The following is a 26674-nucleotide window of genomic DNA, read 5'->3' on the forward strand; positions in this document are numbered from 1 at the left end:
TATATTTTGTAGTTAAGGTAAAGATGCAGGTGTTTTTCTACTCGTTCTATAATGTCTCTCGTGTCCGTGAGGGCCTGCGTGGTGTTCCGCAGCGCGTTTGGTTTCAGCACTGGGTCAAAGGGAGAGCGCCTCGTCCCCTCTGCACGGTCGGCGATGCATGCGTCCTCCGTTTTTGGTTTTCCTCCATTCAGATTTGACACAGCAATATATGATTGAAAGGGCATTGGTCAACCAGCTCATTGGTCTTACAGACACTCGTAAATGATTTAAAGTTTCATTGTCAAACCATCTTTTTCTTTTTTCTGCAGCAGAAGCTCGTCCCAGAGAGTTATTAGGCCACCGAGTGGCCAAGCCCACATTTAGCCTTTGTTTCTCCTCAGTGGTGAAGACCTATTCTCCTGACGGGGAAATGTATGGTGAAAGTTACAGGATATCCTTCACCCAAGAAGAGCAACAGTTAACAGGCTACTTGGTGAAATCAGGCTGTTTAACAGTGTTTTCTCCTCAATAAAACCTTAATTGACCTTTCTTTCTTCTTTCCATCATCAACCAATCAAATAATTTGTGCTCCTCAAACATCCGCCCATGGGGACGCCTGCTCCGGCTCGCAGTCATGTTCCAATATTGTTCTGCTGCTTGACAATTGTTGAAGAAGAAACTGATAAAATAAAATAAAATAAAATCTAGAAATCATATATCGCTGGACTTGTACATGTCGGAGAGCAGCCTCGTGATGGGCACGTTGCCGATGGTCTTCTTGAAGAACACCTCCTCTATGGTGGAGGAGCTGACGGAGCGCAGTGCGGGCAGCAGCAGCAGTAGCTTCCCGAAGCGGCAGGGCTGAGTGGGGTACCTGCGATCACAACATGTGATTAACATGTTAATATTATCAGCATGTTTCATTTACCAAAAGAGTAATAAGTCCAGGCCGTAATTATTTATACAATAGAATTGGCCCTGCTCCGTTCTAGAGGCCCTGCTCTGTTCTAGAGGCCCTGCTCCAGAGGCTCCGTTCTAGAGGCTCCATTCTAGAGGCCCTGCTCCGTTCTAGAGGCCCTGCTCCATTCTAGAGGCTCCGTTCTAGAGGCCCTGCTCCGTTCTAGAGGCCCTGCTCTGTTCTAGAGGTCATGCCAGTTCTAAAGACCGGTCTAGAGACCACGCCCCGTTCTAGAGACCACGCCCCGTTCTAGAGACCACGCCCCGTTCTAGATGCCCGTTCTAGCAGCCACGCCCCGTTCTAGAGGCCATGCCCCATTCTAGAGGCCATACTACGTTCTAGAGGCCATACTACGTTCTAGAGGCCATGCTCAGACCGTGCAAAATGAAAAATGCATACCCCAACACTTAAAAATAATAATAACTGGACTTGACTGTTGTGGACCGTCTGGGTGGTCCCGGTGTCTCACCTGGTGTGGATGTAGCTGTTGAGCGTGAGCTGCGCCTCGTCCTGGAGGGCGGCGATGGCGCTGGCGTTGTGGAAACTCCTTAACTCCGTGCTGCCGTTAGTGGGAACTAAAGTAGCCCAAAGAGGATACGTTAGTACTCTCATCATAACCATCGATGCGTATATCGTACATCCTGTTTGGCAACTTTGGACGTCATTTTCCAGCGCACACACACTGGGAGACTCACCAGCTTTAAAAGTCACAATGCATTTCAGACAGGCGAACTCGGTGGCGTCGAGCCGCATCTGGCGGAACCGCGTCACGACCTCCTGCAGGGCTTGGATCTCCGCGATGATCTTGTTCAGCCGCTGAGACTCTGTGTTGTCCGGGTTCATTCCTGTTATAGGGAGGAACAGCGGTATGAGAGTGGCCCTGCACCGCTGGAGTAGATATTTAAGTAGATTCTATTTAAAGCCGAGAAGGCCTGAACCCTTGCTGTGAAGTACGTCTTTAAATTAAGTCTTTAAATGCGTACCAGACACCGCCAGCAGCGTGTTGGAGTCGACGGGGATGGCCCACTGTGCGATGCCCAGGACGAAGAGCTCCCTCCAGGCGTCCTCCAGCAGGATCAGCTGTTAATGAAATAAGGTACCCTATTATTAGTTAAATGTTAACAGTCCTAATTCGAGCCTCAAGATGGAGGAAAAACAAACATATTAGAAGTGGTTCCCCTAACACCAACTGGCATAACATGGTAACTTTACCCTTGACACAAAAACTTCATGTAAATACATGATAAACATCTGGTTTCGATGATCAGAGGGTGGGACGGGAGGGAGGTTAAGGTTGCTTTTCTCATAACTTTTTGAACTGCCACTGTTGTTCAGTTTTTTGCTATACTTTACTACTTTACAAAACACAGCAATGTGGTATATATCTGCTCAACCCGGGAATGCTGGTTGCAATAAGAAAAACTCAATACAAATATTTTGAAAAGAAAAGAAGTGGTTCCTCTCGGCTGGGCGCAGTACCTGGTCGGAGAGCGGCAGCGTGGAGAAGGCGGGCACGCTCTTGGCCCACTTGATGCTCATGAACAGGAGGCGCGCCGCCGACTCGCACACGGACTCCGTGGCGACCTCGTAGAGGTAGAGGGGCGCGCCGCTGACCTCGTGGGGGTACTGGGGAACAAACGTGCTCAAATTAAATTCAATTACACGTTGACATGGAATCATGTGTCGCCATTATCGCCTTTATCAAGGCCCAGCACGCGTCTGCTTGTCTACAGAACGCAAATAAGCAAATAGAAACGCTTGCAGAGCACAAACATTTGGATTGAATTTGGTTAATTAAAATAAGTTTATAAATGCAGAGCAACTACAAGGTCAAACAAAGGTCATACAATGCTTTTAAATAGGGGTTAAATTCACCGTCATTATCGAACCAAAATCTAAACTATGTGTCTGTGTCCGCATCACGGGCCGCCGGGTACCGGGGAGGAGGTCGGGGTGAGGGGGCTTTACCTTCGGGGTCGGTTGTGCCAGACCGACGATGGCCTGCCGCTCCGGCGTCGAGGCCACGGTGCTCATCTCCAAATTATGGGGCTCCAGCTGTGTGACGGTGGTGAAGAACGGCGGTCCCGGCATGGAGGAGCCGGGGAAATGGGTCGAGGACCCGTTCACCTCTTTGTGGCCCCGAAAGTAGAGGGCCACCTGTTTGCGGATGGTGGAGGTCCGGGGGCCCCTCTCGTGCTGAACGGCTGTAAGAAAGCATGCGAGGAAACTTTAGTAAAAGACTCTACGTTGGCCACGAATGTGCATTGATTACTTTGTGTGTCTTGTGCGTGTGTGCGTGTGCGTGTGCGTGCGTGTGTGTGTGTGTGTGTGTGTGTGTGTGTGTGTGTGTGTGTGTGTGTGTGTGTGTGTGTGTGTGTGTAATCCATGCTGTCGTCACATTGACCCATGACCGCGTGAGGTGAGGGTCAGCTGTGAGCCCCCCCCCCCACCACCACCCCATCCCCCCGTCGTCCAACTCACCGTCTTTATTCATGTTCACTTCCAGACACTTTTTCAAGCGGCACGCTCGACATTGGTTTCTGTGCGTCTTGTCCACCGGACATCCCCCCTGACATAGAGACATATACAGAGAGAGAGAGAGAGAGAGAGAGAGAGAGAGAGAGAGAGAGAGAGAGAGAGACAGACAGACAGACAGACAGAGAGAGAGACAGACAGACAGACAGACAGACAGACAGACAGACAGACAGACAGACAGACAGACAGACAGACAGACAGACAGACAGACAGACAGACAGGCAGGCAGACAGAGTGTCAGAGCTTCGAGTAGCATTCTCGCAGCGCACGGAGGCCACAGCTCCGTGCCATTATCCTCCCGGGACGCCGGTCTCAGGTGAAGGATCATGTTATTACCGCGGCAATCGAGCGCCCCCCCCCCCCCCCGCTGCTGCAGAGCCGCTCCGCCGTGGGGATAAGGAGCCTAACCCGCCCACCGCTGGCTTAAACCAGCGCCTTAGTGTCATTGCATTAGATAGGATTGCACCTGGTGTATTCAATAAGAACCGTGTTTAGCCCTTAAGTTAATGCCCCGCGGATAACACAATTAGGGGGCTAGAGAGCAACAAAAAATAGGACTTAAATGACGGAAATTAACTATATATATATATATATATATATAATATCCCTATATATAGAGATGTAGATGTAACGACAACTTGCGACAACGACAACTTGGATAAGGATGTAGGGATGTATGGAGATGTCTAAAGAGGTGTTTACCTGAGAGCCAGATTTACAGACGTAGGTCCGGTTCCTCCGGATGCTCCTCTTGAAGAAGCCCGAGCAGCCGTCGCAGGCGTACACCCCGTAGTGCTTCCCCGAGCTGCGGTCCCCGCACACTTTGCACGGGATGTCCAGGATGCGACCTGAGAGAGACGCACCGAGTTAGCGCTGCAGTGGAGTGGGCTTCACTAGGAATGGTTCATCATTGCCTTCATATGGACAATATATTGTCGAAATTTGTCGAAATTAGTCACAGAGGCCTGCATGCGTGTCTACGCATACAGGGCCTCTGTATAGCGACTCATTATATATGAGGCCTTCATTTCAAATGAAAGGGAAAATGTAAGTGAAACACATTTTTATCACCGTTATTCAATTCGTATTTTTGCTATATAATTTCGTGCGCACGCACGCGGACGAACCCCCCCCCCCCCCCCCCCACACACACACACACACACACACACACACACACACACACACACACACACACACACACACACACACACACACACACACACATGACAGGTCAGCTCCTCGCGCCTTCACAGGTCTCCCTCCCATGGGAATTCATAGCGCGGTTGATATTGGGTGCGGAGCGTCATCTGGGTTCTTTAAAACAATGTGCGCGGGTCGACAATGGAGACATTAGGGAAAGTGTTAACTTAATGATTTTGCCCATTGAACCTCGTCTGACTGCCGCAATCTCGACAAGCTGCCAACACCCCCTCATAATGGAGCTCGACAGCTGCTTTATTCCGCAGGTCTATAGGCCTGAGGATTAGGGAGTGACACGGCGCCGAGAATAATGCGCGACCGACTCGTTTCACCAACTCTAATGAAGTGTATGTCAATTGATCTCAAAGTAGATCAAAATTCAGATTTTTGAAAGATTTATTTTTCAAATCTATATTAAATAACTGGACCATATTTGTATGCATGTGAGGGAATCTTTTTTTCTGGGGAGGGTAAGTGGTCTATGTAATTACACTGAGGTCTGGCCACCTGCTCACTGTGGCACCAGTGACCCGTCAAAAAGGGTAGCATGGGAATTCGGAGGCCGGCCGCCGAGAGCCGCAGCGGGGACGCAGCCCACTGGAGGCCCACGTCGAGGCGCAGCTCGGCGTCCAGCTCCGAGTGGGACACACTAGTCATAAGATAGTGTGGTGAAGTTAAATATATCATATAAATATTTAAATATATCAATATTTATTTGACAGTAGATAGATCCGAGAATAGTTTGCGACTTTATAATATATATGTTGTTTGTAATTTGTCTTCTCTGGTAGGCTATTTGTTCGGATCTATTTGAGTTCATATTCTTAAAAAATGAAAAGGCTACGACTCAAATAAATAAATAGTTAATGATACGCAATTTGTTGCTAATTGGTTAATTTGTTTAGGTCTGTCGGCCTATTGCATTGTAAAATGGACACGTTTTAGTTTTAAAACATCAACTTTATTTTTTTTGGAAAGTTAACTGAACCACCAAAATGACGCACACATTTGTTGTAAAAAGATAAAGTATTTAAGTCTCTCCTGTGGGGTCCACTTTGTTAGTATTGTGTAGGCCTAATCGCTTATGGGGATATAGTTTTCCCCTCGTAGGCCGTTTAACGGAGCTCTGTTTAAGACGAGGCCTACTGGGCCTGTTGGGTAGGTCATTATAGCTTTTGATACTTATTGGGACCCCAATCTAGCCTTTCCTCATTAAACCATTTGCCTGGCCCTTTAGGTATCGAGAAAGAAAGCTATTCCCAATAAAAGCAGTTGATCTAATAAATACAATAATTTCACATAAATTTACTTTAGTGACACGTACTCCATAGGTCGGCCAGAATCACGGACCTTATACGGACTGTCAGTAGGAATTAAATATACATGTCACGTAAAATGGCATACGTCTTAGCAACTCGTCTTAGCAACTAAAAATGTTAAATAATTTACTAATACGCATTATATACACATGATATTGTTGTCTTACAGTACTTAATTAAAATGCATGCCAAAAAGAACCGAGCACATAGAGCAATAGGAGTTCTGAGTCCCTTATGTCCTCTCAGGCCCGCAGCGGCCTGCCTTCTGACCTTTAGGCCCACCGCCCTGGGGCTTAGGACCACTAAACCCCGCCAGGTCCTGGTGTCACCAGTGTATGATGCTATGTGTCTAGTATTTATGATGTGATGTCTGAGGGCAAAGTCCAATATGAATTGTAACAGGTGCCTCTTGTTGATAAATCAATCCAAATAATAGTAATTTTCTCATTTGAAAGCGGACACTTTGTAGATGTTTATTTAGATTGAGTTCATCGCGTTATGAATCCAGTAAATTAGCCTGTTGATTTACTACTTCCATTGAAACAAAGATTGCATGCAAGCGGAAAAGTGTTATTTGATGACAAAATATAAAGTATATATCTATTTCACGGCATAATAGTCTCCTTAAGATATTTTATCAGTTATTATTAACACTGCGATTATAACACGTTTGACCGGTGATGTTGTTAGAAATTCAGAAAGCGCCCACTTACTAGATTTGACATTCAAAATATCCAAACAGCCACTTGTTGAGTTTGCAGGTTTGCTCATCGTGATTCTCTTCTTGTGTTCTTAATGTTGATGCTGAAAACCCTATTTCTCTTTTTACAACAAGGTGATGGAAAAACCGAGAAGTCTTTTGAGTTGTTCCGCCCGCCTCGAGTCGCCCTGAGTCCCGGGAGCCCGCGGCTAAAGCATCGGTCCCTGAGCTGGAGCAGAACGAAGCGGTTCAACCAGACATGTTGTTCTGCCTTCCCTTCAGTGGGTGTGATCCAGGGTCACAGGAGGTCCTTAGTGGGTAAGAGAGCGACGGTTCACTTCAGCTAGGACACCGAACTGTTTACAGGACCGACGTCGACGACCACCGCCGCGCTATGGTCCGGGTGGGGGGCGCTCTGGTCCGGGTAGGGGGGCGCTCTGGTCCGGGTGGGGGGCGCTCTGGTCCTGGTGGGGGGCGCTCTGGTCTGGGTAGGGGGGCGCGGAGCGACTGGTGCACAAAAGTTGAATCTGCCCCCGGTGCGCTTCGACTACCAGAGCGGCAGATTGTGGATGCGAGGAGAAAGAAAGAAACAAGTCTATTCTAAGCAGCTTGTTAAAGCCCTGAGCCGAGGTGACTTACTACAGCGAGTCCCTTAGACACAACCTCAGTCATATGTAGGAGAAACCTCAGGGGAGGAGGAGGAGGAGGAGGGTGGAGAACCCCGCTCCCTTCATCCACTTAGCTTTTCCCTGCTTTCTACTCCCAACTCCTGAGCCGGGCTGACGTCACCGGGCAGTGGGGGTCTGCAGCCCGGGCCTTATAACGCACAAGGCGGAGGATAAACACTTGTTGCTTGTGGTTCTAGTTTCACCGTGGTTGTCTCTCGGTATGCCTCTGTTCACGCTTATTTAAACCCCGTGGGGTTCCTTTACCTAAGAGGGCTCTTTGCCACGGAGATTTTTTTCAACGAAAACCCCAAATGACATTAAAGCACATCGGGTTGTTACATTAGGGACGGTCTGAAGAGTCTGTCCCCCGTGTGGGAGTCAAGGGTTTGTTTGATTCCCGGTACATGGGGCTGTTGTGCGTCCAGCGGGTTTGTTACAGAGGCGTAAGTGCGGTGATCAACAGGGGAGCTGATAACCGATATAAGAGGCTGTGAAGAGCAGCGATACCGCGCTCCTGTTTAGAGGCTCCGGCAGGGGTCTCTCCGTGTTGAACTCCTGAATCCCCCCCGGGTCGCTGCGGAGGGGTCTGTCTGGACCAGGGCTGCAGCCCACCAGGGTACAATGCCTCTCTCTCTCTCTCTCTCTCTCTCTCTCTCTCTCTCTCTCTCTCTCTCTCTCTCTCTCTCTCTCTCTCTCTCTCTCTCTCGCTCTCTCTCTCTCTCGCTCTCTCCCTTTCTCCCTCTCTCGGAGCGGGGGAAAAGGGCATGGGGTGTCGGGGTGGTGGTGGTGGTTTTGGGGCGGTGGGTGGTTGTGGGGGAAGGGGGGGGGGGGGGGTGGGGGGGGTGGGGGTGGACCCACAGAACGCTAACTGACATCCTGACCTTGACAGCTTGCTGTGCTTTCGCCCGGTAACTCCAGAAATCCATATTCTGCTTTTAATTGTGTTCATTCCCACGGTACACTATGGCCATATGGACGTTGAAAGTGTCGATTTAAACGGACGACGAGGGCGGTGAAGGAAGGCGTAGTTAATTGCAATTAGCCATTGTTGTGTCTTAGGCCTAACAGCGGAGCTTACAAGCATGCTTACAGAAAATCCAAATTGTAATGATTCGTTTAAGGAAGGAAATTCTTCTTTAAACAAATGTCCAAAGTAAGCTGTGATAAAAGCCTCGCATTCTTTGGGATTTTTATTGGAAATATAGTGAGCAAATGGTTCAAAGCTCATTTAATCGTGTTTCTGCGTGTGTGTGTGTGTGTGTGTGTGTGTGTGTGTGTGTGTGTGTGTGTGTGTGTGTGTGTGTGTGTGTGTGTGTGCGTGCGTGCGTGCGTGCGTGCGTGCGTGCGTGTGTGTGTGTGTGTGTGTTTGCGGGCGGGCTTGTGCGCGCGCGCGCGTGTGTGTGTGTGTTTTGGGGGGTATGTCCGCTTGCGTGTGCGCGTGTGTGTGTGTGTGTGTGTGTGTGTGTGTGTGTGTGTGTGTGTGTGTGTGTGTGTGTGTGTGTGTGTGTGTGTGTGCGTGTGTCCCGCGCGCGTGCGCACGTGTTCGAACGAATGACCGAGGGTGGGTGGTGAGCGATTGTGGGACATAATCTCCTTAACTCGGTCTAATCCTCGTCATTCAGTGATAGCCTTTACACAAATATAACCAACATCATGGTTGCCCAGGTTGCCTTCTTTCACTTTTTGTATTAGTGACTCTCTTCTCCTCCAGCAGTCAATGAAATATAGTGAACAAAGAGACCGGGCGATTGTGTATCTGTTTTTAGGGCTTGGTGTGTCTCTGCAACGAGGCTACTTAATACAATACATAACCACTAAATCCAAAGGACTAAAGGAGCGCCAGTCAATTATAACGTTAAAATTAGCCGTTAACGAATCGGATAAATCAGGTTGGATACCGTGCAGTCAAATATATAATATAAATATAAGTCAAATATAAACGATATATTTGACTTATAGCTTGGACGGGATCCTAATCCAGCCCTAAACTGCAGGAGCCACTGAGGTGTCGCAGATAACCAACCAGGCGTGAAGCCATCGGCTTGAGGAGAAGTCACTAAGCAGCAGAGAGCGCACATAATAGAGCGGTTTCAAGCAGCTAAAGACCCAGCAATCCTTTAAAACCGACTCATAATCTCTAGGGAGGGCAGGTAGCCGACGTTACCCAATACACGATGGAGCAAATTATTTGACTTTCAGGGCTTAGTTCTGCGCCTCCCTGTTGGATGTGTTTTCTCCACGACGGATAGCCTACTTATAGCCTAGTGAAAGTGCGCACGGTGGTTAAACTAACCTTTTTCAGGCTACCTGGATCGAATGATCTGGCCGACTGCCCTTATAACGTTATGATCTCTGAAGGAAGGACATAGCCTCACATCATTCAGCACCACGGACAGTTCTCACACCTGGCAGGTTGCAGAATGACAATATTCAGCGCACTTGTAATATTGTCATTGTTTGTTTATGTGTATGAGTTGGAGTTAATTTCGAACATTTGAAAGTGAAGGCAACATGAACGAATTGCTCATTTCTAAGGACATTTCCTTTGAGGTTTTTCATTGGTGCAATATTCAAAATTGATAAACTCATCTGAAGACGGTTGATAGCTAAAAACAACTTTGTGAAACTATTACTAATCCACCAAATCTTTTGATTAAATCTGCCATCAAGCTTTATGAGATTGCATCATGCAGCTTGTCTTTCTTCTAAACGTACTTTGAAATCACAATTCAAAGTCTGCCCCCCCATAGTCCAGACCCTAGTCTCGTTCCAAGAAGCCATTGGGCCACAGTCTCTTGTTAATGAGCAGTAGCTACTCATGTGAGGTTACATCCAGGCAAAAAATACATTGCCAAATGCATTCAACCCACCGATCACAGCCCTGACCACATGCACAGGACAATGCATGCACCACCTCACACCATGCACCCCCACCATGCTCTCTGGGACTCTACAGAGCACCACCACTCTCAGCTCAGGACCCCCACCACCTCAGAGAGGAGACACACTTTCACCCAGAACCAGACCAGACCCTGACCCACCAAGAGACCCAGATCCCCCAGACCCAGAACCAGACCCTGACCCACCAAGAGACCCAGATCCCCCAGACCCAGAACCAGACCCTGACCCACCAAGAGACCCAGATCCCCCAGACCCAGAACCAGACCCTGACCCACCAAGAGACCCAGACCCCCCAGACCCCCCAGACCCAGAACCAGACTAGACCCTGACCCAGACCCAGACCCTCTCAGACCCTCTCAGACCCAGACCCTCTCAGACCAGACCCTCTCAGACCCAGACCCTCTCAGACCAGACCCTCTCAGACCCAGACCCTCTCAGACCAGACCCTCTCAGACCCAGACCCTCTCAGACCCTCTCAGACCCACCAGACCAGACCCTCTCAGACCCACCAGACCAGACCCTCTCAGACCCAGAAGTCGGTGCATTGGATGCTCTGACAAATCTATCTGGGGCAAATTGTCAGTGAGAAACTTCCGCTCGAACTGCCTTGGACAAAACTGGCTGTTGGGGAGAGCAAATCCCGCTGCATGAGGGTGGGGACAATGGGGGGCCAATGTGTTGATGTGCGGCCGGTGGCTGGGGAGGGACAATGGACGGATTAGTCCGTCCCCTGGCTGACTGATTTGAGATGGCTCCTCTCAGCCCCTCACCGTGGGGCGTCCCATTGTCCCCACCCTGATTCCCACTTCTCACAAACTCCAAACAAAAGTCAATATCTTTCTCAAGGGGCAAAAAATATATATCGACCCCGTGTTGCAGCTTCGGGAAAATGACTTAAAAAACATATTGAGGAGAGACGGCTGACTCCCTAACTCTCCCTCCACTCGGCGTTCTCCTCCTCCTCTCTCTCCACCCTCCTCATCCTTTTCAATTGGGATCTTTAATGCGCCAGCAGTTGGGGGAACTTGGTGATCTTGAATGATCCCGTGTGTGGTTTCTCCAGGCTGGAGTGGGGCACAGGCACCTGTTGGAGGCTTAGAGAGAGGGAGAGAGGGGGAAAGAGAGGGAGAGAGAGAGAGAGAGAGAGAGGGGGCTTTGCAGCCGCGCGGGTCATTAATATTAAAATATACAGAGATGCCATCACGGGCCGGTCTGAAATCGGTCTGATGTCGCCCCTGGGTTCCCCCCTCTGGACGGACCTCTGCTTTCAGTCACTTGTGAAGAGCCTTCTCTTCTTTCTTTTTTTTCCCTGTCCTCTCTCTCTCTTTTTTGACCCTGAAAAGGCTCGTTAACAAATTATGACAGCTGAGTAGAGGGGCTTAGGCTGTTCACACCGCAAAGACAAACACGAGAAAGGCGAGGAGGCAGGCGTGCAACATAGCCATGAGCAGCACTCTCTCTGGCCCTTTACACACTACTTACAATGTGTCTATATAAGTTCTGCCCATCAGCAACACACCCACCATAACAACAACAGCAGCGGCCTCCTTGTGTCTCTCTGGGGCTGGACATTGGAGCTGAGGACAGGTTATACTGTTCATAAAGAATAAAAACGTATTATGTAGTGATCATCACCACTGCACACCTTATACTGGTCATGAACAGTGCATAGTAAGGTTTGGTACTGTTTATGGACATAAATACTACTAATATTCATGAGGCAGTGACAGCTTTGGGTCTCCTTCGACGTGTGATTTGTAAGTAAATGTGAATCTCTGAGAGTAGAGATTTTAGTGCGTATTACAGTATCTATTTAGCTGTATGAATCATGAGCATTATAATCATTTAGGAAAAGTTAAGGTATAAGGTAGGTTTAAGGTAGTAAAACGGTATAATAAAACCCTCAATATGTATTATTACTACACAAATGATGACAGCGAGGAATTACGACAATTGTTATATCCTCAAGGAATCTGTGAATACCATGGAGTGGGAATTAAAGAGACCACAACCATCATTGACCATGAACCATGAGAATTTAATTGAATAAGCATTTAATGATCTTAGCACAGTCATAATAATTTGATATAATATATATCCTTTTTCGAACTGTATTATTTAAATGAAAAAAGAAGGCATTGAGGCTTACCATTTTGATGAACATTTTATGAATGAGACGATGTGAACTCTATGCATTAAACCGTACAAGTATTGCAAAGTCATATTCACGCTGCTGCAATCAAATGACCAGTTGTATTTGATTGTAGATATTATGTTTTTTGGGCTTGTTTCTTTTTCTTTCTCTCAAATAAACACAAAAAATAAAATAAAAAATAAATTAATAATAAATTAATAAAAATTAAAAAAAACAGCGATATCCCTAACCACAATCATTATGGGTGTCGTGACCTTCCTCCACAGAGAGAGGTAGAGGTCACTCCAGTATCCACCTGCAGTCACTCAGAGGGACGGCTTTAAACACACACACACACACACACACACACGCTGTATAATCAGTTGCAGTTTCCTCCAAGTTGTTAGCGTTTGTTTGTGTCCTACACACACACACACACACACACACACACACACACATACACACACACACAGGGTATGTGTCAGGGTACTGTGTCCTATACACACACACACACACACACACACACACACACACACACACACACACACAGGGTATGTGTCAGGGTACTGTGTCCTACACACACAGGGTATGTGTCAGGGTACACCAGAGCCTTGTGTCCAGCAGGCGGGCTCAGGTTCAGTGGTCCTGGGCTGGAGGTCAGAGTTCGCCTGGTCATTCTCCCCCAGGGACCAGAGGACAACCCCCCCCCCCCCCCCCCCCACTCTCTCCCTCCAGGCTGCAGAATCAAGATATGAGATTAACCCCACTGTTAAGAGTGAGGGAGGCCTGGACATGAATCTATACTGTATTTCTGGGAATTTTCTGTAGAGTACGTTCAAATATGTATTGTTGTTTCAATTAAAACTTGTAAAACTCTTGAAATAAAATGAACTAAAATAAACATTTATAATATCAAATAAATAGCTGTACACATATTTTTGGTTTGGGGGTAGTATCACTTAGAGTGCATGTGTGTGTGTGTGTGTGTGTGTGTGTGTGTGTGCAAATACAAACTTAAACTTTTTTTTTATGTGTATCGTTAGGCAGTTTATGAGCATCGAAATCATTCAAACACGTGTGTTTGAATAATAGCACATTGATAACTCCAAAGGTATGGTTTCAACATTAATTTTTTTTTTACTTTTGCTGAAGCATTTTTTGTTAAATAACTAACCCCTTACAAATATGATAAGCTAGTCAATATCACAATTCGATTTTTTTTTGTATGCTTCGTAAAGAGAAAGAAAAGAAGGAAATAAACCATTTCTGACCCCCATCCTCACTAACGGCTGTCAGACCAGTTATGATCAGACTGGAAGAGTCTGTGGCAAATCACAATCTGTTTGATGTGGAGGACAAAAAAAACATTCTCACCCCTCGGAAGATAAGGATCAGGAGAGGAGAAAGCGTTTTGGTCAGAGAGGTGGGGGGGCTTTTAGAAACCGCCGGAACAATGATAGGGCCAAAGAGGCAGACTCTTTTTCTTCTCCTTACTCATATTCAACACTCCCTAAATGACCGACTCCACCACCTCACGTCCCTCTGCGTTCCCATCCTCCAACTCCCTTCAACTCCTAGATGTTAACAATCCCACAATGCCCAGATGTCGTCCTTTCGGCCCTTAAGCCCTCCTCTCCAGCCCAGAGCTATCATTCATAACTTTGTGTGTGGAGCTGAGCGTGAAAGAGAGCCAGAAGAAGGGGAAGAGAGAGCCGAATGGGGCTGGGCGAGGGAGGGGAGGCCGGGGCGAGCAGAGCAACATGGCAGCTTATTTAGAAGACTTCCTTTATTGGAACATGTGCAAGCAGTTCACTCACAAAGGACTTAAATAGGATATTTTCTGTTCCCTATAGTTGCTTTCCCCTTTTAAGTGCCGAGGCAAAAAAAAAAGTAAGTTTACAACTCCCTCCTCAATGGGGGCTCTTCACTCTCAGGTTGCGAGGACCTGAGTGACCTAGGAAAGTTAATTAGGAGGCCAACAAAGAAGGAGCTGGAGCAGAATGCCTCGCCTCTCCTCCAGCCAAAGATGTCATCCATTAATTAGGAAAATCTTTAAGGTGGCCTTATTGAATTTACAGAAAGCCCCGCAGTTGGCGGGCAACAGTTTTTTGATCAAGCCCTGACTCAAACAATGCCTTTCTGGGGGTTAAAAAGGAAGCAAAGGGAGGAGACTGGTAGTAGGAGAAGGGAGAGAGAGGAGCGAGGGAGATAGAGAGAGAGAGAGAGAGAGAGAGAGAGAGAGAGAGAGAGAGAGAGAGAGAAAGAGAGGGTGGGGGAGGGAGGGAGAGAGAGAGAGAGAGAGAGAGAGAGAGAGAGAGAACAAAAAAGGGTGGGGTGTAAGGGGGGGTTGTGGGTTTACCGTGCGGTACAGTTTGAGGGGTGGGGTGGAGGGGATTGCCGATTGTGACAGCTCAGATTCACATGGGTATGGGGGGGCATAGTTTGGGGATGATGTCATGCAAGGCAACCTGGGAGCTTGGGAAGTGGGAAGGAGGGGGGGCTGGGCTCCAGCCACAGGGGCCACTCAAAGTTAACATCGCCGCCTGCATCTGGGCCAACTCCAATTCTCTCTCAGCCAGGAGAGCCCCCCCCCCCCCCCTCACCCCCGCCCACTGACCCCTCCCACATTCTCGTTCACAAATCACAACTTTAGTTTACCGCCAACCACTTGCTTGGTTGTTGGTTAAATGCCTTTGTGCTCTTTTGCTCATGTAATTACAATGCACAAAATCATTGGCCCAATTAAGTGAGTCGATCTGGTGATGCCGGAGTAATATTTGGTCAAGCCAGATATCTTTCATTTTAGACTGCCAGTAACTGATGACAAATAAATGCCACTTCAGCTTTTTTTTTATATAAAGAGCAATTTATTCACTTTTATTGCATCCATTTTGTGTAAACATCTAACAATGCAATTGGACAAATTCAGAATTTGTATTTAATTTTCACAATAAATGATGATCACATAATCAAATGACTGAACCACACAGCCTAGACTCTTGCTGTTGCACCAGGAAATGAAATACCGGGTTGTAGTAAATTGACGAACGAATGCACGTGGACGTTAGCTGACTTGTCAGCGTGTCTTTTAGGAAATTAAACATAATCCAAATGACGTCACGACGGTCCTCTTGTGATATTGTGCCTTTAATAAGCAATGCTTATGCATGTTGGATGTCTGTACTCTGACTAATAATTTCCTAATGTTGATGGAAAACAACAAAATATCGAGTAGCCTAGGCTATCAAACTATCAATTTCAGGAGATGGCTAAACTTCAGTAACCCTGATAGAGATAATTGCTTTATTCCAGACACCGTTTATTGATAACATGATCTCAGCTGCAGTGGTCAAAGGCATAAGAACTATATTTCGCAATAAAAGAAAAAAAGCCCAAACGTTATCTATCTGTGTCCCTGTGTGCTGACACGTGCATGCGTGACTACACACCCTCTCACGTCTCCCCCCCCCCCCCCCCCCCCCCCGGGGCCTAATAGGATGGGAGGGTCTTGTTTTGCTGCATGTCACAAACAATCACTCCCGGGCCATTCCGTCTACAGCACGTAGGGCTTTAATTGGTGTAACGCGCTGACGGGCTGATGGCTCCGAGGGGCCACAAGCGCGATGACTCCGATTCTCACAACGGAAAAAAGTGCAGAGTTAACTTCAAGAGAGGAGTTCCTTCTCCTGGACAGCTTCATCCCAAAATAAAAACATAGTAATAAGCCGTCCGCTTTAGACATTAGTTCTAAATACTTTCTTTGAGAACTGTCACTTTAACATATACATTTAAATGTCTAATGGATTAAACTCCAGTGGGCCTCGCGTCATCACCTCCACTATTCCCCCCCCCCCCCCCCCCCCCGACATTGTCCACCCCTTGTTCTCCATCGCTGGGCCCACCCGCCCTCTCGTTCTGTTTGGGCACTGGAGGTTGTCAGTCGGGGTTTATGTGCAGTTCACTGGAGCTGAAAGAAGTCAGCTTCGTGTCTTGTTATGAAACAAGACGTCTCTGCCTCTCTGTTCGCGTGAGCGATGAGAAGTAGGCTGGTCCCACCGAGAGGAGGGAGAGAGGAGAGAGAGGAGGGAGAGAGGAGGCAGAGAGAAGGGAGAGAGGAGGCAGAGAGGAGGGAGAGAGGAGGGAGAGAGGAGGCAGAGAGAAGGGAGAGAGGAGGCAGAGAGGAGGGAGAGAGGAGGGAGAGAGGAGGGAGAGAGGAGGGAGAGAGAAGGGAGAGAGGAGGGAGAGAGGAGGGAGAGAGGAGGGAGAGAGGAGGCAGAGAGGAGGGAGAGAGCTGCTCCCTGGGCCAGGCCATCTCTACAGGCGACCAACAGTGAGTAAGTCAATGCGGCTTTTGTGTCGCTTCTGCGGGCTGTGTGTTCGTTAATTATCCCGTCTGTGTGCCCAGACTTGGTTTGCAAAAGTGTTCCAGCGACCAGCCAACCAAACGATGAGAGAGTGCACCGAATACCGTCAACAGAGATTAGCGGTGCCGCGGTGAATGGGTGATTGGAGAAGCCGCACGAAGCCCTATGAGTGTTACGGGTTGCTGCTGTCTGTGGGTGATTCCAAACATATTCCTTCTGCCATTTAAAATCTTATCAAGTGAGCCAAAGAAGACGACTGCAGTGTACCTGCGCGGTGCAGGCCCACCCCAGCAGTCACTTAGCGGACAGTTAATTGACGCGACGCCAATTAACGCGACTCCGGACACGCCCTCTTTCAATCAGCCGCTCCTTTCAGCACAATTAATTTATGCTTAAGAGAACATCCATTTAATCCACTGAATGTGCGCTTAACTTCTCTGAGGTCATTCGCAGTCAAAGTCGGATCGGTGTGGTTTTCTCTGCACATATTGTTCTTTTCATACGCTCAATTGCGCAATAATATAGCTCTGCCTTGATACACAACTGTCAGCCGGATCCTGTAGGCTCTGCGACACGTCGGCCACCAGTATGCGCAATAGTGGGCCAAGTCAGAGCTAATCCCTGGAAGAAGGACTCGCGGGAGACCCGGAGAAAAGCAACAATAACCAAGTCAAGCGTAAAAAATGAAAGCGAAATCTCTATTATCACTTTGTGCGTTTCCCAGGAATGTGGTGGAGCTCTGTGGTGTGTGATGTGAGTCCGAGGCGGAGAGACGCAGAGGTCGCCCAGGGTGGGTCTGCTCACACGACGGGAAGGGCCAATACTCTGGGGAGGGAGAGAGAGGGGCCTCGCATGTGGAGAAGCCCTCTCCCATCCCGACATAACCATTAAATGCAGTCTGACTTTATGTTGTAAAGAGAGGGGAATACAAGAAAAGAAGCACAGTTCTCCAGTGAAAGAATACGGTTTTGGCGGATTAGGGACGGCCCGAGGGATGGAGAATAACTCCTGCATAACTTTACAGCTATTTTCTCCCATCGCCTGTATGCGCCCACTTTAAAGCTAAACCCGTTTGAATTAACCCTTCGTGGCATCTTTCTTCAGATATGCATATGGTTTACAAAGAAATTAGCCATGCTTAGGAATGTATTGACATGGCATAAAGAAAGAGTTATTTCGTTTAAGACCTAAACTATATCTTGCATGCTTCGTCCTAGCATCACTGGCTTAACACACTGGAAAAAACTAAAACACAAACATTTTTAAAACTCCACTCCGTTGTTTTATTTCGGATCGATATTGTTCATAGAGTGCCCTGAATCGGTTTCCCCCCCCTTCTTAAAACACGGCTGATTTAAATTTAGACCCCGTTAAACTTGATTTAAATCTTAAGCATTGAAAGTAAAATATCACATGCCAAATGGTGAGGAGGTTGTGTGCTCGGATCCCGCGGCCTCCTCAGGCCCCTGGAGGGCCCTCGAGCCGCTCTGGGCTCTAATTAGGCTCGGCCGCGTTTGTTCCCTTGAGGCTGGTTTGGTTTTTATCACTGCTAACTGCTATCACATGCTAATGAAGTTATTTATGCCATTTTAAATTAACAGTTATCTAAATAATGATATGCCGATTTCATTGCGTCCTCAATTGATTTTTCTGAGATTCGCCACGTGCACAATTCGACAAATTATCGCCTATCCGCGAGCATCCCCGTGGTGTAGTGAATTAATGGATAATATAAGGCAGGCTAATTAATTAGGCTACTTCCGATACTGTTGTTTACAAACATTAAGTAACACAAATAGGCCTATTGTTATTGTTTGAATAATTATTATTAGTTATTGTTATTATTATTATTATTATTATTATTACTCGAATTATGAATGATTAATACTATTTATCATTATTAGTATTAATAAGTATTATTTTATTAGAAATATCAAAAATATATTTGTATACAAATAATGAATTGTTGTGGTTGTTGCTGTTATTCCTATTATTATTATTATTATTATTCCTATAATTATTACTTAATATTAATATTATTATTAGGAGCCGTAGTAGGCTAGTAGTAGTAGTAGTGCTAAGCCTAAGTTGCATTATCATATTATCATTGTCATTATTATTATTATCGTTGTATATAGCCTATACTCTGCATTTTGCAATCGGCCTAATACAGTTTATTTATTTTTACATTTTTGTGGCTATAATAAACCTTTTCTAAAATTATCCTTAATGCAGGACAAAAAAAAATACTTTTAGATTATTAAGGCAGTGGGGTGGGATGCATTTTTTGTGAGATGCACACAAGAAACAATCAGGTGAACTTTGGACAGGAGAAGAAGAGTTAATGAGCAAACTGTGTCACGTGCTTTGATTGGAGCATCAGTGGCCGGCCCAGAATCCATATAAAAAGGCATATTTAACGCGAGACTTGCGAGCAGGGATAATAGGCCCTAATGCCACCCATTTTTCCCCCTTATTTTCATTAGGCTCTGATGACTACGGAATTGCTGCGGCCTGCAAGTTATCAAGAGGCACTAATTTCACATTAAAGACCATTGACTGCGGTGGCTTGATTCGAGGGTTTTTGACAATTATCACAATCAGAATTTGAGCCCAAATCGTTTATCTTGACTTCGTGATTATTTACTCCGAGCCAAGCGCACATTTGAAAATTGTATGGTGTCAAAGCTGCACGGAGATAAATAATAAGGAGGCAAGCAGCAGGAGGCCAGGAGGCGCAGCTATTCACACACACACACACACACACACACACACGCACACACACACACACACACACACACACACACACACACACACACACACACACACACACACACACACGCACACGCACACGCACACGCACACGCACGCACACGCACACGCACGCACACACACGCACAAACACACACGCACACGCATCCACGCACGCACGAACACGCGCACTTGCACAAACACAGACGCACTCACACGCACGCACCGCTGTAGATATGCAATATATCCTATCCAATGGGTTCATATTTACCATACTCATCTCCGCGCACAAACCTTGGAGAAATGGAGAAGTCCACTGTAGTTCTCGCGAGATCTCGTCTCTTCGTAGTCATATGACCCATTCAGAAAAAACCCGGAAGTACTGGTTCGGTATTTTCAACAAGTAGAGCAGTGGGATTAATGCCTTCATCATGCAATTATGTAAAACAAGTGCGTTTTCGGTGTTGACTGTAGTTAGTCTTTGTCTTTCTGCGACCGTTGACAGCGACATTGTCAATGTTTCACATGAAGAGGACGCATCGAGGCACCTCCCCGGGCTGAGCCCTGTGCGCCTGGCCGCCGTGGACCCTTCATCATCACACACTCTGTCAGCCGCTGTGGCCCAAGATCAAGACATGAACCAAACCTGTCGCAACTTGGCCACTATGTTCCATGATCGGTACATCGCATACGCAGACTGTCTGGTGAAGTCTGCCCGTCCTGTCGAAGTGTGCCTCAACTGTTTTGAAGGTTATGCTCTCCTGTCAGAAATATATGCAAACATTTCAAACGACAAGGTAAATGCCATTGTTTGTTCGTGTGTGTATTTAATGGATCCAATTATTGATTGCGATGCTTCTTTTCGTGAGTGGATGGGGTTTGCTGTCCCTTGATGAGTCACAGGCACATGTCCCGTGAGTCTGTTTAGAGTGAACATCAGGAGGAGATTATGGAGCAAACAACTTAAACTATCAGCAACACACCACCGTTCCTTATATGGCCTGATGGTGTGATTCACAACGTTATTCACAAGGAACAACAATAAACTATCAAGTAAAACAGTAAAAACATTGCATCATTAGAATTAGGCTAAACACACAAAGTGTAGACTAACTAGAATGCAAAGATGAATGAAAACACTTTTTAAAGGAGTTAACTATTCTCACTCTGTGTTCAGGTGGGTCCTGGTAACTGCAGAGACAGTCTTCTCAGGAGTGACCGCCTCATGCTGATCTATCTGCTGTACGGCAACATGCAGAGTATCTGGAGGAACTCGGCCTGCGATCGTAAGTCCTGTGGCCTGCTCAACCATCACATCGACCATCAGAAGGACATATCCATGCGGCCCTTCTCCTGCTAGGACTATACAGTATAACAGTCAACCAGTATGATATGAACACTGCCAGGGTGAGAGGTGTGATTCCCACTTGGGCCGTCCATGCCTACCTAGAATGTAATGGATGTGTTCCGTGTCTTGGGGCAGACATGTTCCCACCCTCTCACAGGGACGTGAGCTGTCAATATAGGGAAGTGTTTTTAACATGTGACTATGAATGGAGAAATCCTTTTTTAAAACGGCGATTAGTGTTTGATATTTTATGTTCTGTTCGTGTATAGTTTTGCTGCTGTAACGATCAGATCTAATGTCATGTTGATTGTCAATGAGATTCTAATAGATAATAATTTCCTAATTTGGATGTGATCTATTCACATCCAATCTGAATCATCCCTTTATGTGTACAGTTTTGTATCTTTACACTGAATCTAAGCTAGCTGAAATTTCAACCAGCATACTTATAATGAAATAAATGTTTCTTCTCTTTTATTTGTATTGTTTCTCCCCCTGGTTGTAGAGTGTGTCAACACAACACTCCTGACCCAGAAGAATGCCACTGTGGTCTTCATGAATGAGCGCAACCAATCCATCTCTTGCTTTGACCAGTATAAACAGGTTGGTTGTGAAGCTAGGCCCGATTGGTTGTAGTTAAAAGCCTTAGTTCTTCAGTGTACTCTTATTGGGTGAGGCTGATTATAGGAATCTGTATAATTATAAAAAATAAAAATGTCACCATTTGATCTTATTTCCATTTTTTTAGATGGAGGAACAGTGATACATTTTTGTTTAATCGATCCAATCCTATTTGATCTCAAATCTAGTCTCCTCTGGATTTGAGACTATGACTGAAAAACTAGAACTATAAATTTCCATTGCAGAAAATTATATTCTGCACTTTCACTTTGGATACCAATGACTGCAGTCAAAGATAAATAATTTCAGCACTGCCGGCGAAAAGATGAGGCATTAAAACTAGGTTTAATAAGGTTTAGAATCCAGGAGAAATGTCCCTTTTTGTGTTAGTGTTAACAGGTTGTTGTGTTTTTGTTACTTTGTCGTTAAAAACAGGGAAACCACTCAGACCTGTGCGTGAAATGTAAGAGCAAGTATGAAAGTCTGAATGTGCTCTACGGCCGCATGGAGAAGAACCACTCTCTGTGCATCGACATTGAGGATGCGGTACGTATCTCTGGGCTGGATAATTACCAAACGGCCCACTTTCTCTTCTCTTTATTTCCTTTTGAAGATGGACCCAAATTGTGCAACTGACTTGTCATGGAAACACCTCGACTCCATCTAACTCTACAAGGTGTTATCCAACAGATGTTTCTCTAACATTAAAAAATTGAAGGTTGAAGCTTACAGAAATATGTATTTCCCGTATTGTATACAGGGAATGGGTTGACCTAGAGATCATAGTGCTTGGCCCTTGGTCCTGTGGACATCCTTAATGTTCCAACAGCGATATATTGTTGATGTAAATATATTTCACACAAAATAGTAAATGTAAAGTCTTGTGGCCGGGTTTCAGATGAACATGACCCGCAAGCTTTGGAGTAAGAACTACGACTGCATCGCCCCCCGAGAAGGGATGATTCCTGTCATTGCCGTCTCCTGCTTCATGCTCTTTCTGCCCATCATCTTCTACTTGAGCAGCTACCTTCATTCGGAACAAAAGAAACTCAAGCTCATACACCGTGAGTAACCGGCTTAATTCGGCCATTGTTGCGGCAGAAAGATTTTTCGGACATGTTTTTTTCTTTGGAGGGTTGTCAGTGTTGTCGGATGGACTGGTGGAACCGAAGCTGGGATTGTGGCAGGGGGGGTGTTTCAGTGTGGCGCTGCGATGTACTGTGTATAGGCTGTCCTGGAGTTGTTCAAAAAGCCGAGCGGGTTTTGATCAGAGCGGCGGTGGGTGGGGAGGGAGGGGTTGTTCAATGGCAGTGGTAGATGAAGGCGGTGGCCAGAGAGGTCGGAGGTCATGGGCGCTCTATACAACCTTACAGAGGAGGACACGGCGCTTCAAGGGGAGTTATGGGTGTGTGGGTGATTTTGGGGATAAAGGATCACGACGGCGAATGGGAGCTTACCTTTGGTGCCTTAGTTCCCGTTGTTATTCGGGACAATTATTATTCTTTAAAGAGTGGATACATTTTTACAAAAATAAATTTTCTTTTGACAAAATAAATCAAATAAATGTATTCGATATATTTGATCTGATTTTTGAGGGGCTTTTCTTTTAGCCGTTTTTTGGCAGACTCGCCCGTTTTATCGAATAAGGAAAAGTTAACTTATTTATATCTATTTTTCTCAACAGCCAAGAGAGCCAAGTCCAACAACAGCCTGATGAACATCCAGGATAAGTTCAGCTGAGTGAGGATCCTGTGGGAGAAGCTCAATGTTACGGCCGCTTGTCTCGAACGTCCTCACCTACCCCCGGGCCTTCCTTTGTCCTCTGCCAATGGCCGTCCGCTGGCAGAGAGCGCCCCTCCTCATGCTAGTGTGTGTTCTGTGGACCCAAGCACCCCCAACCCCCAACCATGTGCACTGCTGCTGAAGAGGGCTCCACTAAAGTAGCCCTGGCTCATCGCTTACAGGGGACACTTTTGACTCCAAATGGTATGAAGGTGACCTCTCAGCTGTACTGGGACCAGTGTCAGGGTCTTGTCGCTGTAGAGGCTGAAATGTTCAAAACTATGAAGAAAAATAATAGGTATTTTAAGCACGTTTCACGCACACTGTTTCATTTGTATTTCTTTGAGGCTTCCTAACATGAAGTCCTGAGCTAAACTGCAGTTATATTTAAGTTAAGTTCTACATTGTTTTGGCACACCAATTTTTTTAAATAAAAAATAAATATTGTATTTTTCAGTTTCTTGAGGCAGACCTAAGCCCCAAGCAAGTCCAACTCAGAAAAGCTTGCTGTATTTTTTTTTTTTGGTGTGTTGAGTTCTTTTGGTTTTTGATGTGTAGTGGGGATATGTAAGTGGCATTGTGTGCATACGCCATTTCTCTTTGGTTGTGAGATGGGTTTTATGTCTAATGTAAGTCCAGCAGAAAGGGCTTAGCAGAAAGCACTTGATGTCCATTACTGGTGACATGTATCTGCTGTAAGAAGAGATGAGGAGGGCAGCAACGAGAAGAAAAGTAAATAAATAAAAAAATGGCATATAATGTGAAAGGCACTCAAAAGTGTGTGTGTGTGTGTGTGTGTGTGTGTGTGTGTGTGTGTGTGTGTGTGTGTGTGTGTGTGTGTGTGTGTGTGTGTGTGTGTGTGTGTGTGTGTGTGTGTGTGATGCTTTTAACATGTTTTGTTCTGCTTTCCGCTGTTTAACTTAATTTGTTGGAGGTTGCAAACAGCTCGTTATAGTCAGGTTTCACTCAGAAAGCAGGCACACTGCCTTGCTGAATTGGACAATTATCAGTTATGCATTTTAGGAGTCACTCTGGTAAACAAAAATGTATTTATATTAACTTGAATGCTAATGCTAAAAATGGTTCTTTACTCTATGATAACGTTGGTAGTGACACCATGTATTACATGTTACAATGCATTCATAATAACCATTTAAAGCATCGCAAATAGTCCTAGTCCTATTAAAGTCAACCAGTATAGATGACTAAATGTAAAATGTTTGCATACAACAGTACTTAAATGCTGTAATAGCCTTTTGTGTTTCGAAATTTCAAACGTATCGAATTTTGTGCTCAGAATGAAAATCTATTTCTCTCTACAAACAAGTCCTTGTGTTCAGGTTACGTGGCCCCTGTTCTTGCAACGAGGGCCCCCGTCATTAGCAGCTAATCTAAATGTGGGATAAAGATAGTTGACCGAATAATCGTGGCAACACATCCGTTAAACTGCATTGGCTTATTGGTTTTATGGAGACCGGCCATTGCTGGTCATCGGACGGAGGGCCTAAGAGCATTACCTCTCGTTCCTAATATGCCCAATCATATGATCCTACTGCAGCCAGCAGTGTGTGTGTGTGTGGGGGGGGGGGGGGGGAGGGGGGCTGCTTTCTGGGGGGGAGCAGTTTTGAGCAGCTCATGTGCGGGCCGGCCCGCAGAATGACAGCTTTGATTTGGTCTTAAGCCTCGTGGCTTTTCTGGGAAGAACCGGGTCCTGAGGCTAAAAGTCACACAACTCAAAGAGCTGTTAACCCGCGAAATATGAGAGATATATGCAATCATTTCTCATTGGAGACGTGTTATGTTTGATTCTGCCATAGGGTTTCTCATTAATACTACTACCACTCTCTTGAGACCGCTCAAAATGCAAGTGCGGCTCACTGCAGAGCCAGATGGGAGGAGCAAACCTAGTCTAGCTCCACCTCTCTGAACCTGTAGCTGATTGGGTTTAATTCTGGACAATCAACCCGTTTAGGGTCAGGGTTATGGTCAGGTTTAGGGGTAAATGTTAGGGATAATGTTGGGTTATGGTCAGGTTTAGGGGTAAATGTTAGGGATATTGTTGGGTTATGGTCAGGTTTAGGGGTAAATGTTAGGGATATTGTTGGGTTATGGTTAGGGGTTAATGTTAGGGATAATGTTGGGTTATGGTTAGGGGTAAATGTTAGGGATATTGTTTGGTCAGGTTTAGGGGTTAATGTTAGGGATATTGTTGGGTTAAGGTCAGGTTTAGGGGTTAATGTTAGGTTTAGGGGTTAATGTTAGGGATATTGTTGGGTTAAGGTCAGGTTTAGGGGTTAATGTTAGGTTTAGGGGTTAATGTTAGGGATATTGTTGGGTTAAGGTCAGGTTTAGGGGTTAATGTTAGGTTTAGGGGTTAATGTTTGGGATATTGTTGGGTTATGGTCAGGTTTAGGGGTTAATGTTAGGGATATTGTTGGGTTAAGGTCAGGTTTAGGGGTTAATGTTAGGGATATTGTTGGGTTAAGGTCAGGTTTAGGGGTTAGTATATCAACATAATGATCAGGCGATCAGTAAAAGTGCTCTGTATATAAAGTGCTTCATGTGCATATTGTTTAAAAGAGATCTACAAAAATGAATATACGTATAGATTATGTTTAAAAAGTGACAATGTATAATAAAACAGAAGGTCTAGCAGCGGTTTATTGGGAGTTCAATAGTCTTGGGCCTGGGGAAAGAAGCTGTTACAGAACCTGGTTGTTCTGCTCTTCCTGCTGCGGTACCTCAGAGTTCAGCAGTGAGAACAGTCCATTAGTGGACTCTAGGTCTGGAGCTGGACCTGGAGCTGGACCTGGACCTGGAGCTGGAGCTGGAGCTGGAGCTGGACCTGGACCTGGATCTGGAGCTGGAGCTGGAGCTGGACCTGGACCTGGAGCTGGAGCTGGAGCTGGACCTGGAGCTGGACCTGGAGCTGGACCTAGAGCTGGACCTGGACCTGGAGCTGGACCTGGACCTGGAGCTGGACCTGGACCTGGACCTGGAGCTGGACCTGGACCTGGACCTGGAGCTAGAGCTAGAGCTGGACCTGGAGCTGGACCTGGACCTGGAGCTGGACCTGGACCTGGACCTGGACCTGGAGCTGGAGCTGGACCTGGACCTGGAGCTGGACCTAGAGCTGGACCTGGACCTGGAGCTGGACCTGGACCTGGAGCTGGACCTGGACCTGGACCTAGAGCTGGACCTAGAGCTGGACCTGGACCTGGACCTGGACCTGGAGCTGGACCTGGACCTAGAGCTGGACCTGGAGCTGGACCTGGACCTGGACCTGGACCTAGAGCTGGACCTGGACCTGGACCTGGACCTAGAGGTGGGGCTGGACCTAGAGCTGGACCTGGAGGTGGGGCTGGAGGTGGGGCTGGACCTAGAGCTGGACCTAGAGCTGGACCTGGAGGTGGG

General features: G+C 46.4%; 2 protein-coding genes across 3 annotated transcripts; one reads left to right on the forward strand and one right to left on the reverse strand.

Moving 5' to 3' along the window:
• Positions 1-690: 690 nt before the first annotated feature.
• On the reverse strand, positions 691-6762 carry nr2e1 (nuclear receptor subfamily 2, group E, member 1; the record flags this gene model as incomplete). 2 transcript variants are annotated; one of them, XM_084483813.1, is made up of 9 exons in its annotated part: positions 691-853; positions 1407-1512; positions 1633-1782; positions 1921-2017; positions 2417-2563; positions 2906-3141; positions 3419-3506; positions 4175-4320; positions 6738-6762. In XM_084483813.1, the coding sequence occupies 9 exons, from the start codon at positions 6760-6762 to the stop codon at positions 691-693; spliced, it is 1158 nt and encodes a 385-aa protein (XP_084339939.1). The 2 variants fall into 2 exon arrangements, with proteins under 2 accessions (XP_084339939.1, XP_084339938.1); XM_084483812.1 differs by having other exon boundaries at positions 6705-6762.
• Positions 6763-19881: 13119 nt separating this feature from the next.
• ostm1 (osteoclastogenesis associated transmembrane protein 1) lies at positions 19882-23574 on the forward strand. Its single transcript, XM_084483719.1, has 6 exons — positions 19882-20306; positions 20687-20795; positions 21363-21460; positions 21914-22024; positions 22377-22542; positions 23163-23574. The coding sequence occupies exons 1-6, from the start codon at positions 19941-19943 to the stop codon at positions 23216-23218; spliced, it is 906 nt and encodes a 301-aa protein (XP_084339845.1). The 5' UTR covers positions 19882-19940; the 3' UTR covers positions 23219-23574.
• The last annotated feature ends 3100 nt before the right edge of the window (positions 23575-26674 follow it).

The sequence above is a fragment of the Micromesistius poutassou genome, assembly GCF_964030765.1.
Source record: "Micromesistius poutassou genome assembly, chromosome: 19".
Lineage (NCBI taxonomy): Eukaryota > Metazoa > Chordata > Actinopteri > Gadiformes > Gadidae > Micromesistius > Micromesistius poutassou.

What these genes read in the sequence shown, in the direction of transcription:
- ostm1 (XM_084483719.1), top strand. Translation starts at nt 19,941, where the DNA reads ATGCAATTATGTAAAACAAGTGCGTTTTCGGTGTTGACTGTAGTTAGT. An exon ending in CAAACATTTCAAACGACAAG is followed by an intron (nt 20,307 to 20,686) that starts GTAAATGCCATT and finishes CTCTGTGTTCAG; the next exon opens with GTGGGTCCTGGTAACTGCAG. An exon ending in GAGGAACTCGGCCTGCGATC is followed by an intron (nt 20,796 to 21,362) that starts GTAAGTCCTGTG and finishes CCCTGGTTGTAG; the next exon opens with AGTGTGTCAACACAACACTC.